At 35.2% G+C, this 18964-nt stretch overlaps 1 protein-coding gene across 1 annotated transcript in view; it reads left to right on the forward strand.

Annotated features, from left to right (window-relative positions):
* The window catches only part of Atm (ATM serine/threonine kinase), a 166204-nt gene that overhangs the window by 45089 nt on the left and 102151 nt on the right, over positions 1-18964 (forward strand). The window contains exons 17-23 of the mRNA XM_026399043.2: positions 11043-11214; positions 11553-11752; positions 13754-13836; positions 13925-14080; positions 14887-14962; positions 15287-15417; positions 17407-17527. Coding sequence (XP_026254828.2) covers positions 11043-11214; positions 11553-11752; positions 13754-13836; positions 13925-14080; positions 14887-14962; positions 15287-15417; positions 17407-17527 — 939 coding nt within the window. The remainder of the gene's footprint in view (positions 1-11042; positions 11215-11552; positions 11753-13753; positions 13837-13924; positions 14081-14886; positions 14963-15286; positions 15418-17406; positions 17528-18964) is intronic.

Here is an 18964-nt window from a genome sequence, read left to right on the forward strand (position 1 = left end):
TTCTTTAAAGGTCTTGTAGAACTCGGCTGTGTATGCATCTGGTCCTGGGCTTATCTTGGTTGGTAAGCTTCTGATGGTGTCTTCTATTTCATCACTTGATACTTGTCTGTTTAAATCGTGTATATCTTCATGATTCAATCGGCAAATCATATGACTTAAGAAATTTCAATGCCTTCAGTGTCTTCTATTTTATTGTAGTACAAGTTTTCAAAACAATTTCTAATTATTCTTTGTATTCCTGTAGTATCTGTTGTGATATTACCTTTTTTTATCATGTTTGCTGGTAATTTGAGTTTTCTCTCCCCTTCTTATCCTTAGCATAGCTAAGAGTGTGTTTTTATCATGTTTGCTGGTAATTTGAGTTTTCTCTCCCCTTCTCTTTGTTAGCATAGCTAAGAGTGTGTCAATTTTATTTATTTTTTCAAATAACCAACTTTTTGTCAATTTTTTTTGTTTTGATTTCATTGATTTCAGCTCTAATTTTAATTATTTCTTGTCCTCTGCTTTTGCCGCTGATTTATTCTTCTTTTTCTAGGGCTTTGAGATGTAATGTGAGGTCACTTATTTGTTGACTTTTTCTTCTTTTAAAGAATGAACTCCATGCAATGAACTTTCCTCTTGGAACTGCTTTCATTGTGTCCAAGAGATTTCCATATCTTGTGTCTATGTTCTCATTTACCTCTAAGAATTTTTTAATCTCCTTGACGTCTTCTGCAACCTAATGTTCATTCAGTAGCATACTGTTTAGTGTCCAGGTGATGGAGAAATTTTTATTTTTTATTTTGTTATTGATTTCTAATTGCATTTAATTATGATCTGATAAAATGCATGGTAATATCTCTACTTTTTTGTATTTGTTTAAAGTGCTTTGTGGCATATATTATGGTCTATTTTAGAGAAGGATCCATGTGCTGCTGAGAAGAACGTGTATCCATTAGATGCCCGTTGAAATATTCTATATATGTCAGTTAAGTGTAAGTTATTGATTATATTATTGAGTTCTATAGTTTCTTTATTCAACGTTTATTTGAAAGATTTATACAGTGATGAACGAGGTGTGTTAAAGTCACCCAAAATTATTGTGTTGTGGTGTATTTGACTCTTGAACTTGAGAAGAGTTTGTTTGATGAACATTGTTTGGGGCATATATATTTATGATTGTTATGTCTTGTTGGTGTATGGTTCTCTTGAACAGTATGTAATGTCCATCTTTATCCCTTTTGATTAACTTGGCTTAAAGTCTACTTTATTTGATACAAGGATGGAAACCCCTGCTTGCTTTAGCAGTCCATGTAAGTGGTATGATTTTTCCCAACCTTTCGTCTTCAGTCTGTGCATGTCTTTTCCTATCAGATGAGTCTCGTGAAGGCAGCATATTGTTGGGTCTTTTTTTTAATCTAGTCTGCTAGCGTATGTCTTTTGGTGAGTTTAAACCATTAACATTCAGGGTTATTATTGAGACATGGTTTGTATCACCAGCCATATTTGTTTACTTTTGTTGTTTAACTTAACTTGATTTTCTTCTTTGAGTAGTTTTTCCTATAGGGTACTACCTCCCTCTGCTGATTTTCATTGTTGTTTTTCGTTTCCTCATCATGGATTATTTTGCCAAGGATGTTTTATTGTGCCAGTTTTCTAGCTATAAATTCCTTTAACTTTTGTTTATTGTGGAAAGTTTTTATTTCATCTTCAAATCTAATGCTTAATTTTGCTGGATACAAGATTCTTGTTTGGCACCATTTTCTTTCAGAGCTTGATATATCTTGTTCTAGGATCTTCTAGCTTTCATGGTCTGTATTGAAAAATCTGCCATTATCCTAATTGGTTTTTCTTTCTCTGTGGCTTTTAAAATTCTCTTATTCTGTAGGTTGGGCTTTTTTATATAATATACCTTGGTGTAGATCTGTTGTGATTTTGTATATTTGGTGTCCTTTAGGCTTCTTGAATTTGGGTTTCCATTTCATTCTTCATGTTTGGAAAGTTTTCTGATATTATTTCATTGAATAGTTTGTTCATTCCTTTGGTTTGGACCTCTATGCTTTCCTCTATCCCAATAAGTCTTAAATTTGGTCTTTTTACGCTATCCCATAATTCTTGTATGTTTTGCTTGTGGTTTCTTACCTTTATGACTGTGTGGTCTACGTTCTTTTTTAGATTATGTATCTTCAAGTGGTCTACTCTGTTTGTGATGCTTTCATTTGAGATTTTAATTCTGTTTATTGTTTCTTTCATTTCAAGGACTTCTATTTAGTTTCTTTTTTCTTTTTTTTTTTTTTTTTTTTTTGTTAGAACCTCTGTCTCCCTGTTGAGGTCATCTTCTGCTTCCTGGATTTGCTTATGTAGCTCCTTGTTGACGTGATCTTTCACTGCTTGTCTTTGCTCTCTTATATCTTCCTTGAGATCACAGAACATTTTAACCATATGTATTCTGAACTCTTCTCTGTCATTTTTTTCTGCTGTGGCTGCCAATGATTCTAATGATATGGTGTCTTTATTTGTTTGGGATACTTTCTTCCCTTGTCTTTTCATGTTGCTCGAGTGTCTTCCTTTCTACTTCTGTGGGTCGGGGTATTATTGTTTTTACCCTATAGATGCGTAGTGCGTTTGTAAGGTTCCAAGATCCCTCATTTGTGAGGAAGGACAATATTAACAGATCCAATATCAACAGTATATTACCTATGAACAATTTGTTGTTATTGAGATGTTTACAGTTTAGTCTCAATATATAGAGATGTTGGATTTAATTATTATCTAAGATATAAACAGTAGTTTTATAAAAAGATTTACAGTTTCTGACCCTGAACAATGAACTCAGGGTGGGGCATAGGACAATATGCTGAGGAGGAAGGATGTGAGGATACAGAGTTAATGTATCTTAGGTAATGTGAAAGAGAAATCTAATGAAGCGGGTTAGTAGCAAGAGAATAAACAGGAAGTGATTTAGGGTAGACAAGTATGTGGATAGACAGTAGAGTACATAAAACAATCACACATATGTATTAAGAAAGATGCAGGATGTTAAAATAGCAAAATTTGGAGGGGGAAAGAAAAAGGAAAGAAGAAAGAAGAGAAAAAAGGAGGGCATATTCAATACTGCTTTATTATATTATTCAGATGACACAGTCCTCAAAATCCTATTTCATGCAAAGTTCTTCATTTCACATATGTTGGGGATGTGAGGGCCGGAGGATAGAGGGGTAGAAGAAAAAGAGGAAAAAAAATATTGAAAGAAGAAACCAGGGTTTTTGCTAGTTTTAGAGATCCGTATCATTTCTGTTTCTCTTCTCATCTAATAGGTGGGGTTGTCTGTTTCAAGCTGGTGTCTCTGCCCTCAGCATGGTGTAGGTAACCAGGATGGGAAGCCTGGTCCTCATGTAGGACCTCTGGAAGTGGAGAGTGCCACCCGCCAGTCCCTGAAGAGAGATTGCACTTCACAGGTCTCTTTTTGGGACTGCTTGTCTGACTTGAGCACCTGGTATTATCCCCTTCTCTTGCCTGGAGATTTCCCAGTTTCTGGTCTTTTAGGCTCCATACTTTAGTTCCGTGTTTCTCTCACTTAGCCTTTCCCAACTGCAAGACCTCTCGCACCACGGCTCACACTATGTGGGCGGTGTCCTGGTCACACTGCACACCTGTGCAACTAAGAGCTGTTTTTGTGTTTGATGGTCACTGTGCTGAGTTATCACCACTGGTAGGGGAGTGGGGGGAGTTGGATACTTGGTACCTGGCCAGATGGAGATCCGATCTGAGAGCTGCCCCCACCACATATGGTGAGAATGGTTCTCTTTTTTTTTACTGGTTATTCAAAACATTACAAAGATTGCAGAATCACATCGGTTACACATCCACATTTTTACATAATGCCATAATAGTAACTGTTGTATTCTGCTACCTTTCCTATCCTCTACCATCCCCCCTCCCCTCCCCTCCCATCTTCTCTCTCTACCCCATCTACTGTAATTCATTTCTCTCCTTGTTTTTTTTTCCCATTCCCCTCACAACCTCTTATATGTAATTTTGTATAACAATGAGTGTCTCCTTCCATTTCCATGCAATTTCCCTTTTCTCTCCCTTTCACTCCCACCTCATGACTCTATTTAATGTTAATCTTTTCCTCCTGCTCTTCCTCCCTGCTCTGTTCTTGGTTATTCTCATTATATCAAGGAAGACATTTGGCATTTGTTTTTTAGGGATTGGCTAGATTCACTTAGCATAATCTGCTCTAGTGCCATCCATTTCCCTGCAAATTCCATGATTTTGTCATTTTTTAGTGCTGCCTAGTACTCCATTGTGTATAAATGCCACATTTTTTTCATCCATTCATCTATAGAGGGACATCTGGGTTGGTTCCACAGTCTAGCTATTATGAATTGTGCTGCTATGAACATCGATGTGGCAGCATCCCTGTAGCATGCTCTTTTAAGGTCTTCAGGGAATAGTCCGAGAAGGGCAATAGCTGGGTCAAATGGTGTTCCCATTCCCAGCTTTCCCAGGAATCTCCATACTGCTTTCCATATTGGCCTCACCAACTTGCAGTCCCACCAGCAATGTACAAGAGTACCCTTTTCCCCACATCCTCACCAGCACTTGTTGTTTGACTTCATAATGGCTTTCAATCTTACTGGAGTGAGATGGTATCTTAGGGTGGTTTTGATTTGCATTTCTCTGACTGCTAGAGATGGTGAGCATTTTTTCATGTACTTGTTGATTGATTGTATGTCCTCCTCTGAGAAGTGTCTGTTCAGGTCCTTGGCCCATTTGTTGATTGGGTTATTTGTTATCTTATTAATTTTTTGAGTTCTTTGTATACTCTGGATATTAGGGCTCTATCTGAAGTGTGAGGAGTAAACATTTGTTCCCATGATGTAGGCTTCCTGTTAACCTCTCTTATTGTTTCTCTTGCTAAGAAAAAACTTTTTAGTTTAAGTAAGTCCCATTTGTTGATTCTAGTTATTAACTGTTGTGCTATGGGTGTCCTATTAAGGAATTTGGAGCCTGACCCCACAATATGTAGATCGGAGCCAACCTTTTTTTCTATCAGACTCATAGTCTCTGATTTGATATAAAGGTCCTTGATCCATTTTGAGTTAACTTTTGTGCATGGTGAGAGAAGGGGATTCAGTTTCATTTTGTTGCATATGGATTTCCAGTTTTCCTAACACCATTTGTTGAAGATGCTATCCTTCCTCCATTGCATGCTTTTAGCCCCTTTATCGAATATAAGATAGTTGTAATTTTGTGGATTGGTCTCCGTGTCCCCTATTCTATACCATTGATCCACCCGCCTGTTTTGGTACCAGTACCATGCTGTTTTTGTTACTATTGTTCTGTAGTACAGTTTGAAATCTGGTATCGCTACACCTCCTGATTCACACTTCCTGCTTAGAATTGCTTTTGCTATTCTGGTCTTTTATTTTTCCATAGGAATTTCATGATTGCTTTATCTATTTCTACAAGAAATGCCGTTGGGATTTTGATTGGCATTGCATTGAACCTATAGAGAACTTTTGGTAATATCGCCATTTTGATGATGTTAGTTCTGCCTATCCATGAACAGGGTATATTTTTCCATCTTCTAAGATTTTCTTCTATTTCTCTCTTTAGGGTTCTGTAGTTTTCATTGTATAAATCTTTCACCTCTTTTGTTAGGTTGATTCCCACGTATTTTATTTTTTTTGAGGATATTGTGAATGGGGTGGTTTTCCTCATTTCCAGTTCAGAAGATTTGTCGCTGATATACAGAAATGCCTTTGATTTATGCTTGTTGATTTTATATCCTGCCACTTTGCTGAATTCATTTATTAGCTCTAGTAGTTCTTTGTAGACCCTTTTGGGTCTTCTAGGAATAAAATCTATCATCCACAAATAGTGATAATTTAAGTTCCTCTTTTCCTATCTTAATGCCTTTAATTTTTTTGTCTGTCTAATTGCTCTGGCCAGTATTTCAAGAACTATATTGAATAGAAGTGGTGAGAGAGGGCATCCCTGTCTTGTTCCAGATTTTAGAGGGAATGCCTTCAGTTTTTTTCCATTTAGAATGATGCTAGCCTGAAGCTTAGCATATATAGCTTTTACAATGTTGAGGTAAGTTCCTGTTATCCTAGTTTTTCTAATGTTTTGAACATGAAGGGATGCTGTACTATGTCGAATGCTTTTTGTGTGTCTATCAAGATGATCATATGGTTCTTATCTTTAAGTCTATTGATGTGGTGAATAACGTTTATTGATTTCCGTATATTGAACCAGCCTTGCATCCCAGGGATGAATCCTACTTGATCATGGTGCATGATCTTTTTGATCTGTTTTTGTATCCGATTTGCCAGAATTTTATTGAGGATTTTTGCATCTAAATTCATTAGGGATATTGGTCTATAGTTTTCTTTCTTTGAGGTGTCTTTATCTGGTTTGGGAATCAGGGTGATATTGGCCTCATAGAAAAAGAGGGACAACTTCCAAATTCATTCTATCTACTGAAATAGATTGTGGAGTATTGGTATTAGTTCTTCTTTAAAGTTCTTGTAAAACTCTGCTGTATATCCATCCAGTCCTGGGCTTTTCTTGGTTGGTAGTCTTTTGATGGCTTCTTCTATTTCCTCACTTGATATTGGTCTGTTTAGGTTGTTTATATCATCCTGACTCAATCTGGGTAGTTCATATGTCTTAAGGAATTTATCAATGCCTTCACTATCTTCTATTTTATTAGAGTATAGGGTTTCAAAATAATTTGTAATTATCTTCTGTATTTCTGAATTGTCTGTTGTGATGTTGCCTTTTTCATCCTGTAAGCTAGTAATTTGGGTTCTCTCTCTTCTTCTCTTTGTTATCATGGCTAGTGGTCTATCAATCTTATTTATGTTTTCAAAGAACCAACTTTTAGTTTTGTCAATTTTTTCAATTTTTTCTTTTGTTTCGATTTCATTAATTTCAGCTCTAATTTTAATTTTTTCTTGCCTCCTCTGTATTTGCTGCTGATTTGTTCTTCTTTTTCTAAGGCTTCGAGGTGTAGTTTGAGGTCATTTATTTGTTGGCTTTTCCTTCTTTTAAGGAATGGACTCCATGAAATGAATTTTCCTCTTAGTACTGCTTTCATAGTGTGCCAGAGATTTCTATATGTTGTGTCTGAGTTTTCGTTTACCTCTAAGAATTTTTTAATTTCCTCTTTGATGTCTTCTGTAACCCTTTGTTCATTCAGTAGCATATTGTTTAATCTCCATGTGATGTAGGATTTTTCCTTTCTCATTTTATTATTGATTTCCAATTTCATTCCATTATGATCAGATAAAATGCATGGTAGTATCTCAACTCCTTTGTAATTGCTAATATTTGCCCTGTGACATAATATATGTTCTATTTTTGAGAAGGATCCATGTGCTGCTGAGAGGAAAGTGTATCCTATCCGCTTGATGTTGGGCGGTATATTCTGTATATATCAATTAAGTCTAAGTTATTAATTGTATTATTGAGCTCTATGGTGTCTTTATTCAACTTTTGTTTGGAAGATCTGTCCATTGGTGAGAGAGGTGTGTTAAAATCTCCCATGATTATATATATTAATGATCGTCAAGTCTTGTTGGTGTATGGTTTCCTTGAGCAGTATGTAGTGTCCTTGTTTATCCCTTTTGATTAACTTTGGCTTGAAGTGTATTTTATTTGATATAAGTATGGACACCCCTGCTTGCTTCTGGGGTCCGCATGAGTGATATGATTTTTCAGAACCTTTCTCCTTCAGTCTGTGTATGTCTTTTCCTATCAGATGAGTCTCCTGTAGACAGCATATTGTTGGATCTTTTTTTTAATCCAGTCTACCTAGCCTATGTCTTTTGATTGGTGAGTTTAAGCCATTAACATTTAGGGTTTCTTTTGAGATATGGTTTGTATTTCCAGCCATATTTGGTTATGTACGATACTTAACATGATTTGTTTTTCCTCTATGCTTAGTTTTTCCTTTACTGTACTACCTCCCACTGTTGGTTTTCATTTTTATTTTTCATTTCCTCTTCCTGTAATGTTTTGCCAAGGATGTTTTGAAGAGCTGGTTTTCTAGCTGCAAATTCTTTTAACTTTTGTATATCGTGGAAGATTTTTATTTCATCTTCAATCCTGAAGCTTAATTTTGCTGGATATATGATTCTTGGTTGGAACCCTTTTTCTTTCAGCATTTGAAATATGTTGTTCCAGGATCTTCTAGCTTTCAGAGTCTTTGTTGAAAGATCAGCAGTTATCCTGATTGGTTTACCCCTAAATGTAATCTGCTTCCTGTCTCGTGGCTTTTAAAATTCTCTCCTTATTCTGTATGTTGGGCATCTTCATTATTATGTGTCTTGGTGTGGATCTCTTATGATTTTGTACATTTTGTGTCCTGTAGGCTTCCAGTATTTGGATTTTTTTTTCATTCTGTAAGTCTGGGAAGTTTTCTAGTATTATTTCATTGAATAGATTGCTCATTCCCTTGGTTTGGACCTCTATACCCTCTTCTATCCCAATAACTCTTAGGTTTGGTTTCTTTATGTTATCCCATAATTCTTGTATGTTCTACTCATGATTTCTTAACATTCTCGCTGAGCTGTCTGTGTTCTTTTCAAGTTGAAAAACTTTGTCTTCGTTGTCTGAAGTTCTATCTTCTAAGTGTTCTACTCTGCTGGTAATATTCTCATTTGAGTTTTTAATTTGGTTTATTGGTTCTTGCATTTCCAGGATTTCTGTTTGTTTTTTATATCCTCTATCTCCCTAAAGAGTTGATCTTTTGCTTTTTGGATTTGTTTATGTAATTCATTGTCTAAGTGATCTTTCATTGTGTGAATTTGCTGTATAATATCTTCCTTGAGACTCCAGATCATCTGAAGCATGTATATCCTGAACTCTTTGTCTGACATTCCATCAGCTGCAGATATTATCTCATCTAATGTTGAATTGACCTGTATTGTTTGTGGTCCTTTCGTTCCTTGCCTTTTCATACTGCTCATGATTCTTCCTAGCTTTTTGAAACTGTTGTGTTAATGTTTTTCCCCTTATATATTTGTGTTGTTCTTGTATAGCTCCAAAATCCCTCTTTTGCGGAGAAAGACAATGTTTATAGTTCCCATTATCAACAGTATATCATCTAAGCACAAGTTTTCATTATTAATACATTTATAGGTAGATTCTAAGTCTATAGATATTGGTTTTAATTATTACTTAAAAATATATTCCTTAGTCTCATAAAAGGCGCACCATATCTGGTGGCATATAGAAAACTTAATTTCAGATGAAGGATGCTATATTTAGAGGGAAAGGAGTGAGGGTATGAGGTTAAACTAACTTAGCACCTTTGGAGAACTCTAACCACTAGACTGGTAATTTATGGAAGAATGTATAGACTCAACCTCCTATCTATTTAGATAGTTACCCTATGTATAGATAGCAAAAGTTATGTGATTGAAAGTGGGTTAGAGAGATTACGAATTTAAAAAAAGAAAAAATCATAACAAGGAAGAAAAGAGAAATAAGAGAAGGGAAAGGGAAGTAAGATAGAAATAAAGAGAAAAAAAATGGGGGGGAGGTGGGGTATATGCAATTCCTGTATATTATATTACTTTGGTAACTTGGTTGTTCATGCACAGTTCTTGGTTTCACATATGCTGAAGTTGTGCAAGAGAGAGAAGAAAAGAGAAAGAGAGAGGAAAAAAAAAAGTCTCTCAGAACACTGTTTTCCTTGCTTCCAGTAGGTGGCATTGTCTATTCCTAGCTTGAGCCTCTGTATTCAGGGTGGTGGGTATAGCCAGTGTGAAAGGAAATGAGCTTCCACCTGTATCTTCCCTAGTCTAGTCTCTGAGGTAGAAACCAGGTGCCTGTACAGTTGTTGTTTTGCGTTGATAGCTACAACCCCCAAAAGCTTGTGGGAAATATTTTGAGTTATTGCAGCTAAGGGTGGGCGAGTTGGAAACCGGGTACCTGGATCAGCCGCAGAACCCTGCTGGTAGCCACACCCCCTTTGATGGGTTTTAAGGGTTGATGGGCTTCCTCCGGACTAGCACTCAGGGTGGGGCCCGACTTCCTCCTCAGGTCTAGCTGGGCGCCTGGCGTCTTCCTCCTCCGGTCTGGCTGGGCGCCTGGCGCGTCTTCCTCCTCCTGTCTGGCTCGAGAATGGTTCTCAAAGATGGAGGCGGTCTGCTTTCAGTGCCTGGGTGTCTGGTGAGGTGGGGGGAGCTGGGCAGTGGCGTTGTGCTGTGGGTAGGTAGTAGCTAAGTGACCTGTGTGGGAGCGGAGCAGTCTGGAGTTCTGCAGAAGTGCTGATAGGTGATTCTGATAAGGCGCTTGCGAGCTGTGCATGGGCTAGCACTGGGTTTTGGGTTTCGGGAGTCAGGGGTCTGGAGTCCTGCTCAAATGCTGAGGCTCTGAGCCCTTCACTGGGGGTCACAGCACTGGTGATTAGTGCGGAAATCAGCTGAATAGGGGTCCTCTTACACTCTCTGAGATGCAGTATTCAGAGTAGGTGAAATCTGGGTCACGGAGCGACACAGAATGCTGCCTCCCTCTAGCCCACCGTCTTGGAATTCCCCCCTATTTTGTATTTTATTTAGAGACAGGGTCTCACTGAGTTGTTTAATGCCTCACGGTTCCTGAGGCTGGCTTTGAACTCTCGATCCTCCTATCTTAGCGTCCCAGGCTGCTGGCATTACAGTCATGTGCCACCACGCCTGGCTGAATTTTACTTTTCGAAGGATGTTGTCATTCTCCCCCAAAAGTCGTAACAGTTTATGTTTTTTCCCCATATCCCCATTAATTTTGGGAATTACATAAAACTTCTTTAAATTTGATTTTTATGTATTTAAATTTTAGTTATAGTTACTTATGAGGTACAAAGTGGTGATATGGTATTCAAATACAATGGAATTGTAGGACTTCTTAATGTAATAAATTATTTTAAAAATTTGTATATTATTCTGTTATCTAGACATAGGTTGTATACCCATTTTCCTGTGAATTTTCAATCGGGTGAATTTTAACTACACCATGATTCTGAAAGAAGCCAACTTGAATATCTTTATTTCTCTTGTTTGAAGGCATCCTTTATCAGAAAGCCACTTGACCATGGAGAAGTAGACTCAATGAATGATGATATTGATGAAAATCTACAGGAGGTAGAGGATTTGTCTTCCATGGATCTTTTTAAAGATTACCCTGTTGGTAGTGTGAGTGATGCAAGTGATTCTGGGGAGAGCCAAAGTACTGTTGGTAAATAAATCTTTACTGCTTTGGATTTCTTTTACCTCTTTATAATAATTTGGCATTAGAAAAGGTCTCACTGGTATCAACTTTATGCTTTTATTTTTTCTTTGAGTCTGTTAAGATTGTTCCTTTACTGTATACTTTTTGGTTTTTCTGATTTTAGTTGTATTTATTAGTTTCCTATTTTGTTCTTCATGGGAAGAATTTAAAATAAAGAAGTAAAATCCCACAATAGATTTATTTGCACACTGGGAAGTTGGAGAGATGTTTGAATTAGTACTCAAAGTATGTGACTACTGTGCCTCTTAGAGTGAAGGAATTTTGTTTGCTTTTTGGTTTTTTAGGTGCCATGAATCCGTTAGCTGAAGAATATCTGTCAAAGCAAGATCTACTACTTTTAGACATGCTCAAGTTCTTGTGTATGTGTGTAACCTCGTCTCAAGCCAATCCTGTATCATTTAGAGCAGCTGATATAAGGAGAAAATTGTTAATGCTAATTGATTCTAGCATACTAGATCCTACTAAATCTCTTCATCTCCACATGGTGAGTCAAGTAGTACAAAGAAGCTCTTCAGTTCAATCTGGTATTGTTGACTAATACAGTAACCTGATGTGTAAGAATCATATAGTGCCTTTGAAAACTTAAATGAATCTGAAGCTGACTGTAAAAATAGCACATAACATTGTTTGAAGTTTGCATTTTACCTTTGACCTGATACTATTGATGGATCTCTGTATTCTAGTTCATCATTATAGGGTTTGTTTATTTTTCTCTGTCCAAATTTGTAGTACCCTTTTCTGGTAGTAAAAAGTCCTGGCTTCCCATATACATTTAGTAGTTTACTGAGTAACCTTATTTGTAACTAATTTCCTGACCATGTGTACTATTTCCTTAAACCCAGTTTTTGTGAACATTTGGGTAGAACCCTTGACACAGAGTAGCTGCTGGTTGGGTCCCCAGGTTATGTCTTCGGTTATTGTAAGTTTGACACACCTGATGAGTCCCTCATTATGTCAGACATGCATATTGAGTCCCTGATGGAATCTTGACCATGTTCTTATCCTTAATGAACATGCACATTGAACCTCTAGCCCTAGCAAACAGGTTTGGTTGTGTCTTGTTGGAGTCCCTGGTTTGACCCTGCCAGACTCCCTAGTCAAGTCTCTAACCTTGACCAAGGAAAGGGTTACATGCTTTTCTTGACGCTTTGATGTTTAAAGTCATTTCAAGATAGTCAGTACCATCACATACAACTCTCATTTAAATATTGAAAAGGGCCAGTATGGTACTGCATGCATACCTGTAATCCCAGCTACTTGGGAGGCTGAGGCAGGAGTATCCAATTTCAAGGCTAACTTGGTTAATTTACCAAGACCTTGTCTCAATTTTTTAAAAAATGGGCTGGAAATGTACCTCAGTGGTAGAGTACCTCTTGGTTAAATACTAGTACCACCAGAAAATTAAAAAGAAAAGGATCATTTAATTTTCTTTGTTAATATCTGCCAAGAGATAAGAAATATTTTTCTATATACAGATGATAAAGAGAAAAAAAATCTCTTAAGATTTTTCTAGTGTATATAGGAAATATTTGGCAGCTCTCAAAAACTGGTTCCCTAGTTATCACTATCAGTCCTTTGGTACTGATGATTGAACCCAGAGGTGCTTTGCAACTGAGCTATATCCCCAGCTTTTTATTTTTTATTTTGAGACAGAGTCTACCTAAGTTGCTTAGGGCCTAAGTTGCTGAGCCTGGTTTTAAATTTGAGATACTGCTCTCTCAGCATCCTGCATAACTGTGATTACAGGTGTATGTATGCTACTGTGCTTGATTTCATCACTGCCATTCTAACTAGTAGTTGTTACCTAGCCCTTTGTATCCATGCTGCCATGTAGACCCATGCATGGTTGCCATATAGGAAGGTAGATCAGGGTACTTCTTTCCTGTACATAATTATCTCTGCTTTCCAAAATTTATTAATTGAATAGTTTTTAACCATTTTACTCTTACACCAACCATTATTTTGGGAGTATAGGGACATAATATAGTTTCAGGCTATATTATGTCTTATGGCTTTAATATCTTAATTGCAACAATGATAATAATGATTAATTATTGAATTCTCAGTATAAAAGCCACACCTTTATGATTATTTTCTCTAATCCTCACAGTTGTCTGGCTGTTTAAGTAATGTGTCCATTTTATGGGTGAGGGTTCAAGGGCCCCAGAATATAAAGCCAGGTTTTTATAATATACAAATTAATGTTGTTGTCTGGGATTTATGTTTTTAGTGTTTTTCATTTTGAGTTCTACAGAGTAATTTGATTTACTGTGTTAGTTACATATATGCATACACCATGAATTTGAACCCTATTTGATAAGAGAACCCTATTTGAACCCTTTTTTCTTATATGCCCTATTAAAAATATTTACAACTTTGCATGTGTACATGTGCAAATGAATTTATATTTAAACTGTGTGTATGTGTGTATATTTATGCTTTTTAAAGATGATAAAAAGCTATTTTTTCCCCTATACCATTTTAGTATCTAGTGCTTTTAAAGGAACTTCCTGGAAAAGAACATCCTTTGCCAATGGAAGATGTTGTTGAACTTCTGAAGCCACTATCGTAAGAAATTAAAACCACATGTTATGTCCACCTTAAATTTATTGGGTTCTGCTAAACTTATAAAGGTAATTCTTTTTTTCCACCACAGCAGTGTGTGTTCTTTGCATCGTCGTGACCAAGATGTTTGTAAAACAATTTTAAACCATGTCCTTCCTATTGTGACAAACCTAAGTCAAGGCAATATGGACACTGAGCACACAAGGGATGCACAAGGACAGTTCCTTAGAGTGATTGGAGCATTTTGGTAGGTGTAATCTGTTTTGTAGATTTGTTGATTTTCTTTTGCTTCCTCTGGATTCAAATTCAAACTTAGCATTTCTACATTAGTAATTTCTTCTGATTCTCTGTGATTATGTTCATCTTTTAATAAAAAAGAATGTAATTTGTGTTTACCCCCTTAATTTCTTAAAGAACATTTTTTTTCTTCATAGAACTTGACTTTCTAAACATTGAGCATATTTCTCTGCAAATTTAGAATCATTTAATAGACTGACGTGTTTGGTGAATAAAGAAAATGCAGTGAACTTAAATGAACTGAATTGTTCATTTTCCCGAAGTGTAGCAATTTGCCTTGTCAACTGGTTATTTAATGCATATTGTAATGGTCTGAGATAACATCATGAAGTTTATAGAAGAGCACATATATATAACTTAAAGCCCTCAGACTATTTGATAAGGACTTCCTAATTATTGTAGAATATGGTTTTGAAATCTCTGATATAAAAATCAAAAATGAAATTTTAAAAACTGTTTATAAAAAAAACTGTTTATAAAGTTTATAATGTGGTTAACTCAAGTATGATAGCTCCAAATTGAGGCATAATTGTATAAGACAAATAATATACACTAAAACAAATTCATTTTCAAACTGATTTCTTTTAGCTAGAATTTTTGGAAAGGCAAGTACTTTAGCATGTTCCATGTAATGAGAATTAAGTAGCAAAGAAAGAAATTTTGGAAGTGACCTATAATAACCTTAATATCTAGTGATTTTTCTGACTGCTTTTATTGAAATGGTTATTTGACATGGAAAATTTTACTTTATTTTAGGCATCTAACAAAGGAAAAGAAGTGTACATTCTCTGTAAGGATGGCACTTGTGAAGTGCCTTAAAACTCTGCTTGAGGTGAGCTATTTCATATTATTAGTAAGATCACCATTAAAATTTTAAATCAGACTTCATTTCCTTTTTTAAATTTTTTTGTAGTTATAGATGGGTAGAATGGCTTTTCCTTTTTTCTTTTCTTTTCTTTCTTTTTTTTTTTTTTAAGAATGGCTTTATTTGTTTTTATTTTTATGTGGTGCTAAGGATTGAACCCATGCCTCACATGTGCTAGGCAAGTACTCTGCCACTGAGCGACAGTCCCAGCCCCAGACTTCATTTCCGTTAGTGATTTTTCTCTTTAATGTTTCATATTTAACCTTAGTTTCTCTCTTCCCACTTGAATAGGCTGATCCTTATTCAAAATGGGCTATTCTTAATGTAATGGGAAAAGACTTCTCTGTAAATGAAGTATTTCCACAATTTCTTGCTGATGAACATCACCAAGTTCGCATGTTGGCTGCAGAGTCAATTAATAGGTAATGATTAGGTTTTCCTGAAGTGTTTTGAATGCTGCAGTTACCAATGCAAAGTCTAGTACAGTCACAGTTAACTTCTGAGTATAATATCCTGTGTGCCTACCCTTTGTATTTTCTCTTAAATGCTACAGAGAAAATAATGACAGTTCTATCATTTAGATACTATTATTTTCTCTGATTTAAAAATGAAAACTCTGGCTTAGAGAGATAAAGTAGCTCACTAACATAAGCCATTGACTTGAGTGAAGTGTATATACTACCACTTAAGAGAAGTATTGAAAGTTTGTATGTTACCAAGATTTTATGTGAGTTTATAAAATGATAGCATATTTCACATTGTTCTAATTACAATTATATATTTTGGGGTGTACATACAGTTTGCCACTGAAATGATTCTATCAGAAGGATCTGATATGTTTGAGTACTTGAATAAACAAATATTAATTTCCTAAGGACTGCATGGGATTTTAAAACTCTAAATTGCAACCTACCTATAAATTCCTCTTGTTGCAATCCCTATAAAGAAAGCACTTTCCTGCTTTATTTTTCTCTATAAAATTTGTCACCACTTGAAATAATGTTTCAATACATTTCCCTGTTCCACTAGGGTATAAACTCCTAGAAGGCATTGATTTTTGTCTGTTCTATCCATTGCTGTACTTTAGCATCTGAAACAATATCTGGCATGTGGAAAGTTGGTAACAATTGGTAAAATAAATGAAAGTATTTGAAAAAGAAATGACATGCTGCTTTAGGTAAATCAAGCTAAAAGTCATTTAAGTCATTTAACTATTCAGAAGTAAGTGATCAATAATTGAAAATTACCTTAAAGAAATTGCTCTAGCCATAACATAACAAGTATTAGAAGTAAGGTATCCAGAATCTGAATATGCTGACAGTACTGTTTTTATCAACTAGATTCTGTGCCTAATTCCTCAGTTTTGAACTCTTTTTAGTAAGACTGTAGAGTGTTGTAAGGATTACTAGTGAATGTGTATAGATCTTAAAATCTTTATTGCATTTTATGGGTAAAGGGTAGAAAATTTATGTATTGAAGTTAAAGGTCTGGGGTTACATAGAACCATATGTTAAATGTAATATAGCAGTGCAGTAGTGGCATGGAAAACAAAAATCTCTTAGATTAAAAAGTAGAAATTCAGTAATGACATGAAAGAAGCATTTGTTGATTTTGAGTTTTTCACTTGTTAGATATTTAATGTTGGGCTGTTTTGAGAGAGGCTAGAGAAACTGGAGGAATCAGAAATACCAAAAATTACTAAAAAGTGTAAAGGACAAAGTTGATTAAAACGTTGTCTTAACCATGTGGATGTTGGCTTAAGGCACTAATCAACTTTTCTCTCTCACATAAAGTGAAATTTAAATGGAACATTAGGTTATTAAATTACCCACTTTCAGGATGATTAAATATTAGAGCAGGTTTACACAGGAATTTATAGATTCTTCTGGTTGGTGTTTGATAAGAGAACAGTTATCTTCTGTGGCTGTTTGAGTTCAGTGTTCAAATTTGGGCAGTAGTTAAAAGATATTTTGGGACCCTCTTTACTCATTAGGAGACATTGGATTATGTATTCAAGGTCTTAATACTAAGCAGATGATCAAACCTCTTTAAATGGACTCAGATTTAATCTTTTTTCTTTTTTTGGTACTGGAGATTGAACCCAAAGGTGCTTAACCATTGAGCAACATCCCCAGGCCAAATTTTATAGTGAGATAGGGTCTCTCTGAATTGCTTAGGGCCTTACTAAGTTGCCAAAGCTGGCTTTGAACTCTCCATCCGACTTCCTCTGCCTCCCGAGCCCCTGGGATTATAGGTATATGCCACTATGCCTGGCTCCTCAGATTTAATCTTAAAGAAAGTACTAGTATGTTTATATCACAGAGTGATTTGTTTTTGTTTTATAATATGCTTTGTAAAGTAATGTTTGAGATTTTAAGAATTATTTCAGTTTTTGCATTTTTTTAAATAAGATTATTTCAGGATATGAAAGGAGGAGATTGTTCCAGGTTATTGAAAGCACTTCCGTACAAGCTTCAGCAGACAGCTTTTGAAAATGCATATCTGAAAGCTCAAGAAGGACTAAGAGAAGTGGTAATTTTAGTAATATATTTGCTATTATCTCATACTTTCTATGAATATCCTACATATTACTTTATCAAGTTTGGCACAAGACAGTTTGTGTCCAGTAGTTTATAACATAAAGCTTATAAGACAAATGTGATTTTAATGAAATTATTTATATGTCACAATGAGTCAAATAATTATAGTTTCTTTTGTTTCAGCTTATCCGTAGTGTTTTTGTGGGGAAAAATAAAATTTAACCAACTTTTAATGAGAGTTTAAGTGACTTCCTTGGTTTTTTTTTTTTTTCTGATTTAAGAAACTCTTTTGTGTAAGATCTAGTTAAGAATTAATTAAGAGAGTATTATTCTAACACAAAATCTAAATTAGCTTTTTTTTAGTGAAACCTTTTATTTTCACATTTCTCTGTAGAACACTTTTCTTAAAAATGGTAAAATTATCTTAATGATCATACTTATTCATTTATTTTTGTCCTGATTTGTTTCTGAAAAAGACTTGAGGTGGTTAACTAGAAGACTATCAAATTTGTGATAATAGGAAACTGAAATGGATAGTTGAATTAAAGAATATGAATTCAGAAAAGGATTTCAGTAGATTGGGAAAATGAGTGTAGATAGTGTAAAATGAAATAGAGATAACATATACTGTATATTTTAAATTAGTCCATTATTAGGAAAATACTGATCTGATAGTTCATTTATAAAGAGACCTAGACTAGAAGTGAACTCCAGTGGTAGAATGCTTGCCTAGCATGTGTGAGGGTTTGATCCCCAGCACCAGGTTTTAGAAAAAAATCAAGAATTTTTAAATTGGTGCATATTAATTATACAAAATATTGGTTTCATTTTGGCATATTTATACATGTATATAACATAATTGATTTATTTCATTTCCCAGTATCTCCCCTGCCCACCTTTTATTCTCTTCCTCTACATTTATAGACATAAGAAGTTTTATATCTGAAGATCACAATATGAATTGTGATAATTGTTAAAAACAACCAAATTCTCTTACACTTCATTAATAAAAAGCATAGTCTTGAACAAAGTTTATGGAAGAACTTAGATCTTCTGTACTTTCTAAAGGACTGCTAAAATTTTGGGTTTGGTTCTAACAGTAGAATTTTTTTTTTTCAAATCCTTGGTTCTTATTCATGATAGCTGGACAAGCACTGTACCACTGAGCTACTCCCAACCCTAAAAATAGATTTATTTTTATTTATTTATTTTCTGACTGGAGTGAGATGAAATCTTAGTGTAGTTTTTTTAATTAGTTGCTCAAGACAATACATTGATCTTGACATATCATACATTTGATTCAAATAGGGAGTATACAGGTTTGTGTCTTGACTTAGTGGAAAGTTCATTGCTATTTTCAAACATGTCAGTGATTGCTGTGTAATAGAGGAATTAGATTCTTAGTTATTCTTGTACCAAAATATAGAAC

The sequence above is a fragment of the Urocitellus parryii genome, chromosome 4 (assembly GCF_045843805.1).
Source record: "Urocitellus parryii isolate mUroPar1 chromosome 4, mUroPar1.hap1, whole genome shotgun sequence".
Taxonomy (NCBI): domain Eukaryota; kingdom Metazoa; phylum Chordata; class Mammalia; order Rodentia; family Sciuridae; genus Urocitellus; species Urocitellus parryii.